This window comes from Stegodyphus dumicola, chromosome 9, assembly GCF_044657685.1.
Source record: "Stegodyphus dumicola isolate Sdum_Otavi_A_Nest chromosome 9, ASM4465768v1".
NCBI lineage: Eukaryota > Metazoa > Arthropoda > Arachnida > Araneae > Eresidae > Stegodyphus > Stegodyphus dumicola.
This window is the reverse complement of record NC_140776.1, coordinates 108026112-108044652: the sequence shown is the minus strand read 5'-3', so window position 1 is coordinate 108044652 and position 18541 is coordinate 108026112. Positions and strand designations below refer to the sequence as shown.

The 18541-nt window shown below is 33.4% G+C and overlaps 1 protein-coding gene across 1 annotated transcript in view; it reads left to right on the top strand.

Moving 5' to 3' along the window:
• LOC118182380 (mitochondrial ribonuclease P protein 1 homolog) overlaps positions 1-18181 on the top strand; it is a 28922-nt gene extending 10741 nt beyond the window's left edge. Inside the window, exons 2-3 of the mRNA XM_035351720.2 lie at positions 15835-15934; positions 17978-18181. Coding sequence (XP_035207611.2) covers positions 15835-15934; positions 17978-18125 — 248 coding nt within the window. The 3' untranslated portion in view covers positions 18126-18181. The remainder of the gene's footprint in view (positions 1-15834; positions 15935-17977) is intronic.
• The last annotated feature ends 360 nt before the right edge of the window (positions 18182-18541 follow it).

Sequence of the window (18541 nt, the reverse complement as noted above, 5' to 3'; positions counted from 1 at the left end):
TAATTATCTCAATTTCTTGCCACTAGGGACAAGCTGTTTTGAGAAAGTGGCATAATGAAATTACCTTCTAAATGGCAATGAGTCATAAAAAAATTGTGAGGGCATGTTTAAGTCAAAGCAAATAATTGTTACAGTAGGAGTCCAGAAATCCACAAAGCTTGGGACCAGAGATTGTGCGGATTTTAGGATTTTGCAGATTTCAGGATGGAAAAGATAAATCATAATATTCAGACTAAAAGTGCAAAATAAATAACGTGTATTAGATGCATTTAATTAAATTATTATATACATTATTACAATAATTTATAATATGCATAAAATTATTACTTATATAAATTGATTATATTATATTATTCATTTACATTAGGCTCCTCTATTTTCAAATCAGCACGGCTCCTCTTAGTTAAATCAGCATGAATCTGCTTCCCCTTTTCTCTCAGGAGCGGTCCTGAAATTGGTTCCCCATCACTCCACTGCTGCCATAATCACTCGTACAAGACAGCAATCAAGGTTTGCCAATTTCGCACCTTGCAAAGATTTCCGGTATTAGAATCACTGTTGCTATAAAATTTAAACAGCTTTTGCAGTCAGAGTTGCTATAAATTTTTCCGTACATCATACACACTCCGTGTCGCAATTCCATACGATTCTGCTATAAACCGAGGAGTAGCACCTGCCTCCATCTTTTGCAGAATTTCCACTTTTTGCAGTACCGTCAATGCAACGTGTTTACATTTTTCAATGTCGCAAGCAGTAAAACTGAGTGCATCTCTTATCTGTCAATGCATTAAAAAGCACTGAAATTTAAAATATTCATAATTTATCCACAAAATATCCGGATTTAAAAAAAAAAAGGCAGTACTAAGCAATCTCGTGAAATAACGAAGCTCAGAAAATACAAGAACGTGAATCGTGAACTTGAAAGAAGAGTTGAATGAATCAACTTTTTTACCTTGATGCAGATTGGAAAGGAAAAAACTTTTATCATGATGTCAATAATTATTTCCATTATGACTCATTATTATTTGGTAATTATGACATCATTATTCGGTAAGTATTTTTTCTTCAATATTTCGTACTCCATGTTGCGATTTCTGGAACCTATAAACTGAATGTTTATATTTTGAGAGGGAACGCAGATTTCAGGTTGGCGGATTTTTGGTATTTGACTGTACTATATTGAATGAAGCTTCAAAATAAGCATAAAAAATATTGATTCTTTTTTCCCCAATCTAATATTTACAAGGTCTAAAGCATTAAGCTAAAGGGGAAAAGGTAAAGATTTTCATCCAGAGATGATTCAACACTCGTGAATAAAACATGTTTATTTCTACTGTGTTGTATTTGATATTATGCGTAAAAAATTAAAAAATTTACTGTCATTAAAGTTCGATAACGTATATTTTTACAGAATACAATGAATCCTTGCCAAATGCGGGCTTCCGGAATATGATTTTGCATATATGTGTTATCTTGATTGTCTCCATGTAATATGTCCAACATGAGAACTTCAATTCTGCACTGTGATATTATCTTCGTGACTGGCTTGAAAATGTATTCATTAAAAAAGTCAAACATTACTTAGGATAGCAAAACTTAAGCTTTAACCCTCTCAGCGGTTTCAGAAAAAGATTGTATTGTTTCCAAAGCATCAGCAACTTTGTTAATAAAGCTTTTGCAAAATGTGGAAAGTTTCTTTCACTGAATGCACATAAAGCATTAGGTATTTTTTTTTTTTTTTTAACCTTCACACCAGCAGAGAATCATCACATGAACTGATTAGTGTTGATTGTAAAATTTACCAATCACTGTCAAAATTTTGCCATTTGGGAGTTTTCTAGAAGGTATATGTTAACGTTTTGAAAAGTGATTCAACTTGTAACAGTAATGTTCGCTTTAGTTAGGAATTATGTTACCAAATTAAAATTTTGTGGAAAACTGCAAATCAAAACATTTAAAAAAAAGAATTAGAAATGTTTAAATTTTTTTTCTTTTCATAAACCTGCATTTTTATGTATGTGCCAGGTGGTTATAATTAAACTTTTCCTATAAATGGCATCCTACAGCACAAATGGGTGAGCGGAATGCGATGAAATTTTGTATATGGGCTATACACGACATGTGCTCACAGAATTTTGAAAAAAAATTTTAGTTCCAAAATGTCCACCAGAGGGCACCTTTTCAGAAAAATCAGGAAATTTAACACACACAAAAAAAAGACCAAAGCGGAATACAGAAACAATATTAACATTTACTGACTAGTTTCTGATCACCTTGTCATCGAACCACATTAAGTAAAAGTAAGGAAGATACAAAAACAGTTCAGTTTGCAGAAACAAGAAGAGATTAGGACGAAATTGCACAAGAGGAGCAGTTGTTAATCATGCCCAGGACAATGTAGGGAAAGTCTGTGGACATTGTGTTCAATAGCACATCATAACTGATCAGTTGTGAGTCTTCGCACATGAAGTGCTATGGAGTTCTTTAAGTAATTCAACGTCTTGCACGGAGTTAGATCTGGCGAACGTGGTGGCCATAGATTAGGAAAGGATCAACTAATAACACATTCCTCTGTGAAGTGTTGCAGCAATAGCGCCTTCATGGACCCATGGATATGTGGGGGCGCACCATTTGCATGAAAATGGTCAATGTAAGCATGAATGTCGCCATGAATCCACCCCAGACAGTGACCTTTGGAGACTGTAGGGGAATTTCAGTGTGGATCTGCAGATGTTCTGTAGCCCAAATGTGGCAATTCTGTGTGTTGACTGTCCCACTGAGGTAGAAATGAGCCTCGTCACTCCACAGAATATTCCAAGGCCATGACAGATCAACAGTCATTCTGTTGAGAAAACTGACTGTGAATGAGAGACTTGCCTTGTCCCAATGAAGCAGCTCCTGGGTATGGCAGATCTTGCATGTGAAGTAGTGCATTATGTTTCTTAATACTTTTCGGACAGTATTGTAAGAATAGCCTGTCTGTCGAGAAACTGCACATGCGCTACTGCCCCCCCCCCAACTCTGATGTCTGTGACTGTGCGTCAACAGCTGTGTTGACGGCATCAAGAAATACTGGTGTAACACATTTATGGCCTCTTCCAGGTTGAATTCAATTTCCCCATCCCTTCAAATCTCTTAATCATGGCCGGGACACCTTTATTAGACATTGGTCCACACCGTAGGTTCTTTCTACGATGAAATTCATGAACTGCAGCAAAGGCATTCCCTTTGTTTCCATAAAACAGCCTCACCAGTAACGCACATTCAACTAAAGAGACCGTCATTAATACAGCTGGAAACATTGACTTAAACATCAGCTTCCTCTTTTTCCCAAGCATCCAAATCACGACATTTTTCTCCTACAACTGACAGCTTTTCCCGGTTTTGCATTTTTTTACTCATAATTCTTGTTCTGGATTGTTAATATTGTTTCTGTACTTCGTTTTATTCGTTTATTGTGTTAAATTTCATGTTTTTTTATTCAAAAAGGCACCCTCTGGTGGACATTTTGGAACTAAAATTTATTTTTTGAAATTGCATGAGCGTATCTTGTGTATAGCCTATATGCAAAATTTTGTTGCATTCCATTCTCCCGTTTGCTCTGTAGAATGTCATTTATAGGGTAAGTTTAATTATAACCACCGTGTTTTGACCTCCTCGGAGTTAGTTGTGTTCTATAATGCAACTAACTCCGAGGAGGTCAAACATATAACGTAACTAACTCTTTGTGTGGTGTAATGGGAGCAGACACGGCAAAATGTCAGGAGTATTACTGCTAATTAATATACTTGCATCGTATCTACCAGGTGGCAGAAAACTAGTATGATGTATCAATTTACATGCCAAGTGGCAAAATATGTGTATCTTGTACATGCCAGGAGGCATAACACTTGTAAATATGCCAGGTGGCATACGGCTTGTAAATAAATGTACAGTAAAATATCTTGGTGTAATAGATCAAGGAACACACAACAACAGTCGATTATTTGGATACGTACGTTTTTTCTGTGGAGATGAAGAATGAAGACGAAGAAAATTAGTGAGTTCATAACAAAAGGCAGGAATTTAATGCGAAGAAATTCGAGGTAGGCCCTTTTTCATTTTTCCAGTTTTGAATAGAATTGTTGAATAAAAAAATTGTTGATTACTATAGTTGATAGAATTTAATAGTAAAATGGAGGCTAAGAATAAGGCAAAGAAGTTGCATACAGTGACACATAGCTTATCTACTAAGTTGATCAGTAAAATAGAATCTGCATTGTTAGAAGAGGGTGAATACTCGTATGAGAAACTAAAAGAATTACTTGAAATGTTACTTGAAAAACCACAGTTGTTAAAACAATGCGATTTTGAGATTGAAAAACTTATACTTACGGAACAAAACAATGCAATTTTGAGATTGAAAAACTTATACTTACAAAAGAGGAGTTAGAATCAGAACTAGTTTCCGCACAGGAATACAGTAGAAGTCCAGAAATCCGCAACGCTTGGGACCAGAGGTTATGCGGATTTCAGGACAGAAAAGATAATATTCAGACTAAAAGCACAAAATAAATAAGGCATATTAGATACATTTAGTTAAATTAATATATGCATTAATACAATAATTAATTATTATATGCATTAAATTATTATTACATACGAGGGCTATCCAGAAAGTAGATTACGTTTTGGAATAAAAAAATAAACAAAGTATAGGAAACAAATTTTATTATATACAGATGAAAGCCACACTCAAATACTACTTTTCTACATAGTCACCATACAAATTAAGGCATTTATCGTAGCGATGTACGAGCTTGGAAATTCCTTCGTCGAAAAATTCGGCCGCCTGCGCCTTCAACCACTTCGTTACCTCTTCTTGCCTTTCATCTTGCACAAAACTTGTGGTAACCAAGCTTTTCGCTGATGATTTCGTGCAACAAACTTCGCGAAATTTGTGGAAAACTCAAAGAAAGTTCCGTTATTGTGAAATTTCGATTTTCACGGACTTTAGCATCGACTTTTTCGAGAAGTTCGGCGGTCACTATGCTGGGTCTCCCACTTCGATCTTCGTCGTGAACATTGGTTCGGCCATTTTGAAATCTTATGACCCACTGACGCACTCCACCTTCAGTGATAATGTTGTCCCCATACACTTCACGAAGCTGCCGATAGATTTCTATCGGTTTACAGTTTTTTGCAGTCAGAAACCTTATTACTGAGCGCAGCTCGCGGGATTTTCAATTAACGCAGACATTTCAAACCGTCACAGTATCTGAACGGAGCATAGCACGAACCACTCACTAGCATGGCTAGATGCAGACTGAGCTGCGCAACGCTCTGACCCCAAGATGGCCGCGCTAGCCCCGCCCCTAGCGGACACAGACGGAAACGTAATCTACTTCCTGGATGGCCCTCGTATATAAACTTATTATATTGATTATTTACATTAGGCTCCTCTATTTTTAAATCAGCATGAATCTGCTTCCACTTTTCTCTCAGGAGCAGTCCTGAAATAGGTACTCCATCACTCCGCCGCTGCCGGAACCACTCGTACAGCATCGAGGTTTGCCGATTTTGCCTCATGTAAAGATTTCCACTTTCGGATTCCGGTGTTAGAATCACTGTTGCTATAAAATTTCAACAGCTTTTCTTTATTGTTCCGTATATCATACACAGTCCGTGTAGCAATTCCGTACGATTCTGCTATAAACCGAACAGTAGCACCTGCCTCCATCTTTAGCAGAATTTTCGTTTTTTCATTACCGTCAATGCAATGTGTTTACGTTTTTCAACGTTGCAAGCAGTAAAATCACGAGTGCGCTTCTTATCTGTCATTGTATTAAAAAGGGTTAAAATTTTAAATATTCTTAATTTATCCATAAAATATCCGAATAAAATAAAGCGACCTCACTAAACAATCTCGTGAGATGACAAAGCCCAGAATGTACAACAACGTGAAGCGTAAACTTGAAAGAAGAGCTGAGTTAATCATCTGCTTTTTTACCTTGATGCAGATTGAAAGGGGGAGAACTCTTATCATGATGTCTGTTAAGTTAGAATACAGTGCTACCTATTGGATATGGAGATAAACACTCACTTGGCCATCTGAGTTCGGCTAAGCAACATGCCAGAGCATGTATTAGAACTGAATGTAGGTAATTACTGTCAATAAATTAGCTTTATGTCAATAAACTGCCTTTTACTATACAATTCACTCATTAGTTTAGAATCATAGTACAGTGTCAATATTTGATATTTCTGTTATGACTCATTATTATTCGGTAAATATGACTTTATTATCCAGTAATTTTTCTTCGATGTTTCGTACTCCATGTTTCTGTTTCCGGAACCTATAAACTAAATGTTTATATTTTGAGAGGCAAAGCGAATTTCAGGTCGGGGGATTTTCAGTATTTGACTGTATCAGGAAAGAATCTCTAAGTTTTATATGTAAAATTCAGGAAAAATTAAGAAAAAATGCGTGTAAAGTTGAATGTAAAAATTCTAGTGGGAAAACTGTATTTCCGAAGTTGAGAACTTGTGATGTTAATACTTTAAAATAGCCAAAATTAACGATTATAAAATATTAAGGCCCGTCTACACATAGCGATTTTCTCGGCCGACAATATCTGAGATAGCTCATCTGTCCACACGGAATGATTTTCTCATTAGTACGGGAATTCACTCAGCCAATCACTATGAAAGGAAGTGTTCGTGCCCTCTACAGCGTCACACTGTCTACGATTTGTAAACAAAGCTTACGGTGTTGTCAAATAGTCAAAATAATGGATGACTATTTTAAATTCCTACTATAGATACAGCTACAATTTTGAACTTAGCTCCTGATAGAGAAGGGGGAAAATGCGTTTGGACCAGAAATTGGGTCAAACGACGAGAAATTCATAGTGCCTTCGTAATTCCTTGCTCCGGGAGTTGCGTATTGAAGACACAGTACAGTTCAGAAAGTATTTACGGATGATGCCGTGTGATTTTGATTTTTTGCTAAATTTAGTTTTCAGGAAAATAAAATAAAATAAAAAAAAAAATAAATAAATAAAATAAAATTTTTTTTTTTTTAAAATGCTTTTCTTTTGTGTACTGAGTACACAGATTACTCCTTTGTTAGTTTATTTATTTATTTTTAAATTTCACTTTCTGGCACTCTTATTTGTGCATTTAAATCTTGAAATAATAAAATAACCATGTTTCAGAAAAAATAAGTAACTACTGTGGTTTAAATCAAAACCTTTATTAATGAATAAATAGACAATAATATCATGAATATCAAACCAATATGAGTAAAAAGTACTAATAAAAAATAAAGATTATACATTACAAAGCATCAGTGTAATTTCAGTGCAAAAATTTTAAATAAGAAATATCATAAAGAAAGACGTTAAAATTCAATAAACTCTGCACCCGTAGGTGAAAAATAAAACGTGTCTTTTAAGTTATGCAGTTCAAATTTAGTGATGGAGAAACTAAATTAAAAAGTTCTTCCAGGTGCAGAAAGTCCAAAATTAAGGTGGGGGATCGAACCCACGATCTCGACGTACGGAGAAAACCTAGTCTCCTCTTTATAACTAGGCTATGATCACTCGTGTAGGAGCTGTCAGAAAAGCTATGTACTTCATCACCTGATTAACTCCCATTTTCGGCGAAGTTAATTGAGTCTCTGCGCTACTTTATTCTCGACTGGAGATTTTGCTTTTTGAATTTTTTCAATAAGTGCGACCACAGTTTCAAGTAGTTTCTGAATATTTTCATCTAGTACCCATGACATGGCATCATTAATAGTTTTTGGAACTTTTCTTGGGGGAGTTAAAATCATTTTCACCCGGAATTAGAAAATATTTGAATATATAAAGTAATGGGGGAAGACAAATCTTATCAAAATAGGAGAATCCCTTAATTTTTTATTTTTAAAATTTACATTACTCGTGTCCCACAACACAACATTTTCTCTATAGAAATCTATTAATTGAGTTTCACTCCAACGAAATGCAGCCATGTTTATTATTCCAAATGAGGAGAAAAGCACGTGGTCACTCAAAGCAATCTTATTGGCTAGAGACTCCGATTTTATCGTACGCTAGTGAGCAGTGAACACCAGTTCTGAAATCAGAACATGACCGATTTTTGGCGCATGCGCAGATCCTTAAAATTGTTGCTCTACGAGAAAGGCGGCCAAGAAAATCGCTTCATGTAGACGGGCCTTTACAATTATCCTTGTTCTTGCCTTAAATTCTGGAATCAGTTTTGTAATTCCATTCACCAAAACGAAAGTCTCAGTTCGGTTGACAAGTTTTGTTATTTAAAATTACTTTTGGGAGGTTTAGCATTAAATGCTATCAGTGGATTGTCCTTTACTAGGGAAAACTATATGGTGGCTGTTGGTATACTAAAAAACTGTTTCGGCAGAGATGACCTGCTAATTAATGCGCACATGAATAAATTGTTGAGTTTAGAACTTGTAAAATATTCCGGAAGTACGGCTGCTTTGAAGAAGCTTTTTGACGATATAGAAATACAAATAAGAAATTTAAATTCTTTAAATGGTACTAGTGGTTATTGCTGTTACTAGTGGTTAAGGTTGGAAAAGAAGTTATGAACAAAATTTCAGTGTTAATGAACTACTAACGTTGTTCTTGAAAACGGAAATGGAATGTAGGGAAACATCAATGATGTTAGCGTGTTCTAAGAATTTTGATGTAAATGAATCATTAGTATGAAACAAAAGTTCCCATCTAAGTTATCAAAATAAATCTTACATACATTCTAAAAGAAATGATTACAGTACAAATAAGCAAAGTGCTTCAGTTTTAACTAGTCAAAGCGAAACTCCCTCTAAATACTTTCAAAAATCGCATTTTAATCAAAATCGAAAGTTCTATACCCCACCTAAGAAAGAGAATCAAAATATCTGCATAGTTTGTTTATCTGCTTGTCACGTAAATCAGGATTGCCCACTTGATTTAAAGGCTCCCCGAAAGGCATTAATGGATCGAGGTGTATGTTTTATTTGCTTTTGGAAAGGGCATCCAAGGCGTTTCTGTGCTCATAAAGGTGAACAGTGCAGACTGTGCAATGTCCACGATTTACATAATTCATTAATATGTGACAGCGCATCGAAAGATTTAGAGACAGATATCTCCAATCGAACAAAACAAACACCACTCTCTGAAACTTCTCTTTCGCTCTTATGTAATAAAAATAACAACAAAATTAAACCTCCGACTTCCATTCTTTAACAGATGTTTTCGGTGACAGAGAGATGTAGAGGGGGGAGCGAAAAGGTACTACGCTGTATGCTAGATTCTGGGTCAACAAAGTCATTCATCTTACGAGAAATGGTTGATTCGCTGGGGTTGAAAATTATTAATAAAGAAGCGCTTATTATTTTCACATTTGAATGCCAAGATGCAAAAGAGCGCTTGTATAATAATAATATCGTAGAAATAGTATTGCAGAATATAACCTGCCCTAATAAAAGGATAAAAATTAACATAATAGTCATTGATTCTATAATAATAATATCGTAGAAATAGTATTGCAGAATGTAACCTGCCCCAATAAAAGGATAAAAATTAACGTAATAGTCATTGATTCTATAACACTAGAGGAAATAAAAGTTCCTTCTCGGTGGATACGAAAGATGGCGTTTGAGAAGGGAATACTGAATGTTTAAATGGAAAGCAGATACTGGTACGAGTAATGAAATTCAAGTATTAATAGGTTCGGATCATATTTTTTAAATTTTAGGGGAACGAAAAGTGAAGATTTGTGAAAAATTAATCGCAACAGAAAGCACTTTCGGTTTCATTATTCAAGGCAAGGACTAGGGATCAAATTGTAAGGAGGCAAGAATTAATCATATAACTGTTGTAGATTAGGAACTTAGATTACGAAAGAGTTAAAAATGATGGAACTTAGAAGCAATTGTTATAAGTTTGGATAAAGAAATATCTCGATCTGATAAAGAAATTTTAGAGTCATTTGAATGAAGTACAACTTATGAGAATGAAAGGTGTGAGACTCGATTATTGTGGAAAGAGGATGTTGAAGGTTTAAACAATAATTATGAAATTGCAAAACAGTGTTTGCTATTTTTAAATAATAAGTTTCAGAAAAATAGAGCTATATTTAAAATATAATGAGATATTTAATGAACACTTGAGAGATGATATAGTAGAACGGGTAGATACATATTTAAATGGTAATTTGAAAACGGGGTATTACATGCCTCATCACGCAGTAGTGCATAAGCAGAAGGATTCTACGAAGATTCGAATAGTTTTTGACGCTTCTTCTAAACGTAAAGAAAATTTATCACTTAATGATTGTTTGGAAAGCAGACCTAATTTAAATACCGACTTGCTAAAGATTATCATTAAGTTCAGGGTACATTCAATTGCATTTTGTGCCGACTTTCAGCGTGCATTTTTAGGGGTAGGCTTAGCTAAAGAAGATAGGGATTTTTTAAAGTTTTTGTGGTTAAATGAAGAAGGGTCAAATCTCAATCACAGTAATCCCAACTTACAGGTTCTCCAACACAATCGAGTCCCTTTCGGGGTCAAGTGCTCGCCTTATTTATTAACAGCTACAATAAAACTGCATTTAAAAAAGTATGAAGATGCCTACGAAGAGGCATGCAGTGTGTTAAAAGAACTTTACGTAGATGATTTAATTTCTGGGACAGATAATGTAGCAAGCAACATTTAAGCAAGGACATGATTTTCATTCTTAGCGAGGCCAGCATGAATTTATGTAGATGGGTTTCAAACTCATCTGAGTTGAATGAACTATGGAAACTTAATGAAGTTAACTGTCGTGAGACATCTGAAGACTCTTTGATACCATTGAAGGTTTTAGGTCTTATTTGGGACAATGTCAATGATAATTTGAAATTAGATGTATCTCAATTTCAGAAGTTACAAAATTTTAAAATAACTAAATGCATCATTTTAGCAGCATATGGTATACTGTTTGATCCCTTAGGAATTATGAATTCATTTACTATTCGAATTAAACTCTTAATGCAAACTGTGTGGGAAGAGGGTATTCAATGGAACGAGAATGTTTCTAACTACCACTTGTCATTGCATGTAATATATGAATTAAATTTGCATTTCATATCTATTTAAAATTTTTTAATAACTAAAATCCGAGACCATTTCCAATATAATAAACAGAATACTGAAAATCTAAAGATTTAATATTATAATATCTTATATTCTAAACTTGACATTAATCAAATATATTTTTGTGATTATATATAACTAATAAATTACATTTCACATTTATTTTTCAGTATTATTTATTACTTATAATCATTTCCTTATTTTCCACTTAATCAACAGTTTGATATAAGGAATATCAGTCAGTTAATTTATGGACTAATATTTTTTATGATATTGCATACAAATCACCCAATGCAAACCGCATAGCACCTAGGTGCAGATGTCTGGCAAGTCCCCTATTCTACACTTTGCATGCTTTCAAGAGAGAAAACAGTAGTCATAAGCAGGGCTGTGAAGTCAGAATCGGAGTCGGGCAGATTTTAGGGTAAAAGGAGTCGAAGCTGGAGTCGCTAAAATCAGGTCGTCTCCGATTTCAGTTTTTGTGGGACAGTTTGAATTTGAAATGAAATTAAAATAAATTGAAAAAATTAATGACAAGTTGAGTTACTTTTATTTATGGTTTATATACATTAATAAATAGTTATTTTCAATTTTATTGACATATTAATAAATAAATATAAGGTAGGAGGATGGATGTGATATTTGCCATTAAGGATTAAACTGATTCATTTAGTTACAGATCTCACTGGTAAATTTAGGTAAGCAGCAATAGCAGCAAGAACTCCCAAAATTGATGCCATTCTTAGGAAGCAAGTAGGAAAAGGAGTATTATTGATCAAACAACGCAATAAGGAAGTACGTATTTGATGATAAAGAAGTTTTTAGAATTAGGAACTTTTTTAGAAGATGTAGCTAACTCTAATGTTTCACTAACACAAAGATTTGGAATGATCTTGCAGAACTGGAAACTCTTCTTTCTACACTGTATATAGCCACAAAAAAGCTGCAATCAGAAGAATTGACAAGAGGCAAGAATGGAAGAATGGGATATATGTTCTTTCTGAAATGGAGGGTTTATTGCAGAAGGATTCATTTCTTCAATGAAGAAAAGAGAAACTAGCTTTCTAGACAATGAGGTCTTGCTGGTTCAGTACATGTAGATCCGAAACACTGAATTTTCTTGGATGACGAACAAATTAAAAGTGCAAAGAAAGCCATCTATGAACTTTCATTAAAAAGGAAATTATTCTGAGAACAATTAGAGAATTCGAATCAGCACAGTCAAACTGCAGACATTGCAACTGAGTCTCTATCATCCTCTTCCAGTGATGAATTAGATTTTGAGAAATATTTTTGGATAATATTGAAAAGGCCAAGGCAAAGCAAATGAAAATAAAGAACCAAGAGCCTTTAGATATAAAAATGAAAAAATACAAACAAGATTTCTACACGGCCTTTGAAGAAGTAGAGAAATATGATTGCGCTTGCAAGACATCTCTTTTAGAACTTAGAAAAAATTTATCCTGAAAAGTTAAAAGAAGTACTCCTAACAGTTACAGCTTTTCCTCCCATTCAGGTTAATGTAGAAAGACTCTTCTTAGCTCTTCTCAAATCGGATCTATGGTCCTCCAATAAAGAAGATCTTGCCGAAGCTATACTGTTTCTTAGAAATAACTGCCTGTTTTTCCATTTCATAATAAATGCTAATTAATATAAATAATTTGCTATGCCATAAATTTTCTTTTCTTTAGCATCTATTACTTCATTTATTTTTAAAAAAATAAGCTGTAATCCATGTGTATATGTTTACATGTATATATATGAGGGAGTCGGAGTCTTTAAAATTACAGGAGTCGGAGTCGGTAATTTTCCCTACCGATTCCACTGCTCTGGTCATGAGGACTTATAAGATGTGTAATGTTGCATCAGCAGTTCCATCTTTTTAGGTTCATTCTGTGATTACTGCTGCTGAAATCTCCTGGATGGAAAGATCAGAATTTTTTTTTTTGGAAGGGGGTCCTCAAACTTAACATTTGACTGAAACATCTCAGGGAAAACAGTTTTTAACAGTAAAACTTCAGAGATGTGGGATGCATCCATTCATAATCATATCTCAAACTGTTCGCTTCTGTTTATCTTTCCCATTTTTTAATGAGTAGAGATATCTACTCATTAAAAAAGGGGGGGAGAAGATATCTAAACTCCCATTTTGGGAACTTTCGCTTCTCGTCAGGAAAACCTCCGAATGAGTTGATCAAACAGGTGATTTCTTTATCATGGCAAAAGAAACCTGTTAATTGTAAGGACATGTCTTAATAGTATACATGTTATGATAACTGCCTAAAATTTGGGGGCCTTACCTAAGTTTGGGCCTAAAGGCCTAAGTGTTAATTATGCCCTACAGTAAAAGCCCAGTTATCCGGCATTCAACTAACTGGAAGGCTCAAATAATGAGAATATTTTAGAATTTTAGTAACTTTTTTTCTCCGGAAAAGTTTAATAAATGAGAGATTTCCTGCTCGTGTTACTGTTAATATGTATACATTGTGGCCAAACTGTTATTCTGCACTAGTAATAGCATATATCACAGCACAATCATAAGATCATTTTGGTTCAATGTAAATTCAATTAATTCTTGAGAAGCCAGTTAATTTTTGCAAAGAAGGATATAAATAATATTTTTTCTCACATTTTGAAAAAAATATTAATATTTGGAACTGCATGAAATAAAATATTTTCAAAGTTACAGGGGCATCAAAAAAGCCACCATATGCAGCTTTGAAAACAGGTAAACAATGACAATGTAAGGTAAAAAATTATGATAAATGATTTTTATATGCTGTGTTCATAATTTTTATCCCTTTATTATCGTATTAAAATTAAGAATGAATTAAACTTCTGTCAGAATGATTGACGACATCTTTGCCAACTGTCATGTTTGTCAAAGTTATTGATATGCACTCCGCCATGGAAATCTGAATGTCAGCTGTAGGTTTTTGATATTCAAGTTGGTAACAAATAAGGTGATTGCTTTTAGAATTTTAGGGAGAAACTTTTTCCCACTAATTTAACTTTTCTAACATGAATTCTGTTTTTTATGTGCTTAACTATCCAGATTTGGCATTTCCCGAGCTTTCCAGACAGTGGAATACAATATATGGAAAAATGTCCAGAATTGAGAAATTTCTAGACTATTCATCTATTCTCTTCTAGAATCATGTAATCATTTATTAATTGTTAAGCATGAAAAAACCTATCACAGTATTGGAAGAATGTTAGTGATTTAAATGAAAAATATGTAATTGATTAAAATTCATTTTTACTTTAAAAAGTGACATTATACATTACATACTTTCTTATATTGTTACATTAAGTAAGTAATGTATTAACTTACATTACTTAATTTGCATACTTACATCACTTACCTTACCTTTGTTACTTCAAAACATGACATTTCTTTCAAACCTCTTCAAGAAATGACATTATGGTAGACGTCACTTAAAGGGATCACAGTTAATGTCATTCAGATATTATTATTGACTTGCCAAAGTCCCCGACCTTTTGTATACAAAAAAAAAAACACTGAAGTTACACCATTTATTGTGATCAACAATTTGGTTAATATGATCAAAATATTATATAATAAAGTTTTCAAACCAAAGGCATCAAATAAAAGATAAATTCACCAGATACGATCAGAATAGACTATAAAAATATCCAAGTGGCTGGAAAGCGTCACCTGATGAGGACAAGATTGTCAAACATCTTGATCTCAATTTCAGTCTATCATAAAATTAGACAGTAAAACAAACTAGTTTTGTATAGATTTTGAATATAAATTTTGAGGGCAATCAGACATATCATTTTTCTTCAGGATATCTGCAGAACATTTTCCTTGGGGGGGGGGGGGAAATCCATGAAAACATCTGTGAAAAACTAAGGTTGCTTTATAGCTTAATTTAAAATTTTACTTCAGCATGTTCATACGAACGTTGAGATTATAGATACACTACTGGTTAAAGAATTTCCAGAAAGAAAACAAACAGTTCATAAATAAGCTTTGCATTAAAAACATCATGAACTATTCCTAAACAAACAATAAGGAGATGCATTTGCTAAATAGGCAGTATTGTTGAGGTTTGTGCAGTGCTAAGTCTCTGCAGTTCTCTGCTTTTTTTAAGTGAAAACAAATTGCTGTCTTTGGGAGAAGAAAAGCACAAAAAAATTACAGAATGATTTTGAGACAAATGTGTTTTATTTTTTGAACATATCAGATAATCTTTATTTTAAATTGCTTAAGTATGTTGATTTTTCATTTGTTAATATTGTTTGCCGACATATTATAAATATGAATAGTTTGAGAATCTTTTCTAAAAAAGTTGCAGAAACCACCAACTTGCAGCCAATAAGTAACTTTTACCTTTTCATTTGTAAAAGATTACGAAATTGTGCCAAGTGTTAATGCATAAGTAACAAAAAAATCGCTTTAATTGTAGTTTCAAAGTGCATTCAAAACTTTCTTCAAAAAATGACATTGCTTACTTATTTTACCACAGTACTTATCTTTCATTTCATTACTTACTTATTTAACTAAACCTATTTAAAAAAATTATATTACTTTCAAAACCTACTTCACAAAATGGCATTATTAATTGAATGACCTGACAGATTATTTTTTAGTGTTCATTTATATTTTAAAAAGTGCAAATTCTGTTGTATGTGTGTATTTCTACCATATTTTGTATTAAATTTTATTATATTCTGACAGGAGGATTGGTGGATAAGTGCATTAAAGAACCCGTGGTTCTTGCAAAAGCTAAACGTGAGGGTATACGTGCCGTCCATCTTCCATTTGACGAATACTTAATGTAAGATTTAATTAATTTTTTTTCTTATTGGTAACAATATTTTATCTGTAAGAACTTATAAAATTCTTACTGATGTTGTGTATGTTATATCTATCGATTCTCCCAGTTTCCCTTTTTCTGAAAATCTGTTTATATTTTTAAGATTAAAAATAATACAAAAATTAAATAAATATAAATCTAATCATTTTTTGTTCAATACTTTTCTTCATATTCTTAGTGTAATTTTTATCTTTAAGTTATTTGTATTATGATTTTTTTCTATACTGTATATACTAAAAAAAGTGTAAGAGGAGACGATAAAGAAATCTTTTAAAAGGGTCGATGCAAGAAAAAGTTTGGAAATGTCTGGTTTAAAAAAGTATTTAATATTTAGCGCAAGTATAATTTTGGTAAGAAATGTTATTTGTAAGAATGGGTTGCAATGTGTTATTTGAATACATTCTATTGCAGAAATATTTTTGAGGCTTTTTTTCAAAATAAAACAGTTACATATTTTAGATTAATAGCAAAGAGTTTTTTAATACACAGTAATTAATAGATATTAATTACATGACATATTATACATTTTTAATGGGTACTCTTTTTACATGTTATGTACAGTGAAAAGTCTTTAATCCGGACTCGTCGGAACTTCGGCGATTCCGGATTATCGATTTTTCTGGATTATAGATCATCAGTTTAAATCTGGCAAAATGGCATGCAGAAATTATAAAATTTAAAAAATTAAAAATATGAAACCGTAATTTATGAAATAAAGAGCATTTATGATCTAAAAAGTATCAAAATTTACAAAAAAAAAAAAAAAAAAAAGCTTAATATTTATTTGTTTACTTTATTAAACATTTCTTTCAACATGTGCATGCTTAAAGCATACATTACGCATAATCGAAATTAGAAAATTGCAACCAGAAAACCGTTTCATGTGTATTCGTGATATTTACAATGACGAGGAATTTGATTTAAATCATATCAGAGTACATCGAGATGAAATACTACTTTAGTAAAGAATTATAAGCCGAATAAAATAAAAACATCTGCTCTGAACATAAGGATAGTGTTCCTCCCCCCCCCCCCCCCCCCGGCAGAGCAGCAGGAAATTGATAAACAGATTTCGGAATGGTTAGAGAAACAAAAGATATGCCTTTATCCGTTTTTACAGCAATTCCACTTTTTGTTTGATGGACATCGAAATATGCTTTCGCTTTGTAGATCCTTTGGCAGCTCCAGAATCGGAAATTCTTTTTGACCTAATCAAAAGTTCAAGCTCACTTTCATAAAATTGCTCTAACAGTCTGAAAAAAATAATAAGCCGGATCCAATTAGAAAATTAAGGAACAATGCAATCTGCAACATTAACTGAAATAGATAATTAAATAATTTTAGCTTAACTTATACCATCCGTTATACATTAAACGTGCATGCATAAACGTATCGGGCTGCCTTCAGACGGCGGCGTTAAGGGCGTAGAGGCATAGTCATAAGGGCATAAAATACAAGAATTCCGTTCACACTTGCGAGAACGGCGTTTAAGCCGTGGCCAATGAGAGAAGCTAAATTTGCGCATGCGTGGATGTGTCTACAACTTACCCGCACTGTTCTCCTGCTCGATTAATTTCCCGTGTTCGCTCTGCTTGTTTTGTGATGGCGAAATTTTCTGTATGGAAAATGCCGCTTCGTTTTAGCTTCGCGCTGATTGGTCGACGCTTATCCCAAACTCGGCGTAAAGTTGAAAACTTTGAACCCTATGCCACGAGCCTTAAACCAGATTTTGTGACGTAGCACAGACTGGTTGCCTTGGCAATGGAGCTTGGCTTTAACCACTTATGCCCTTTATGCCCCCGTGTGAACGAACCTTTACGTGCATGCGTAAACGCATATGCTCATGTGCGCGTTTATGCATGCACAGAAAGTTTGTAGCTTTGAGGTCTGGATTATAGATTATTCCGGATTAAAGACTTTTGAGTGTATTTTCTTATCCATATCTTATTTAACAGATTATTTATTTGTTATAATAATAAATAATTTTTATATCTTGTTTTACAGGTGGGGGAGAGGCAACAGGAGTCTGCCTTTAAACCAAATTTTGGAAATATTGTTGGAGATGAAAAACACCAATGACTGGCATAAAGCTTTCCGCTATGTGCCTCAGAGAAAACTTGTGCGAACTTTAGATCTGTACTCAGAATTCTAAGTGTACAGAATCTTGTAAAATACTTTTATTCATAAATAAATAAAAAGAAACTAGTATTTAAATTAAAATTTTTCTTGTCATGGAAATCCTGAATTTTTTCCATGCCATGTAATTTGATGCAAAAGCAAAGTTTAAAGTTGAAAAGAAAAAAAAAAAAAAATTTAGCAGAAGAAGCAATATAAACTCCCTAAGGTTATATACTGTGCAGACATTGAAGACAAAAAATTTTAAACTTAACCAATTTATTAACAATATATAAAAATAAAAACACAATGAATAAATTTAATCAATATCAGAAACTTAAAGAGTATAACATAATCATTATCAGAAAAATTACACTTAATTGATCATCCATTAACCCCAAGGGTTTTTCCTTTAAAGAATTACACTATTAAAGACACAATAAATATTTTACC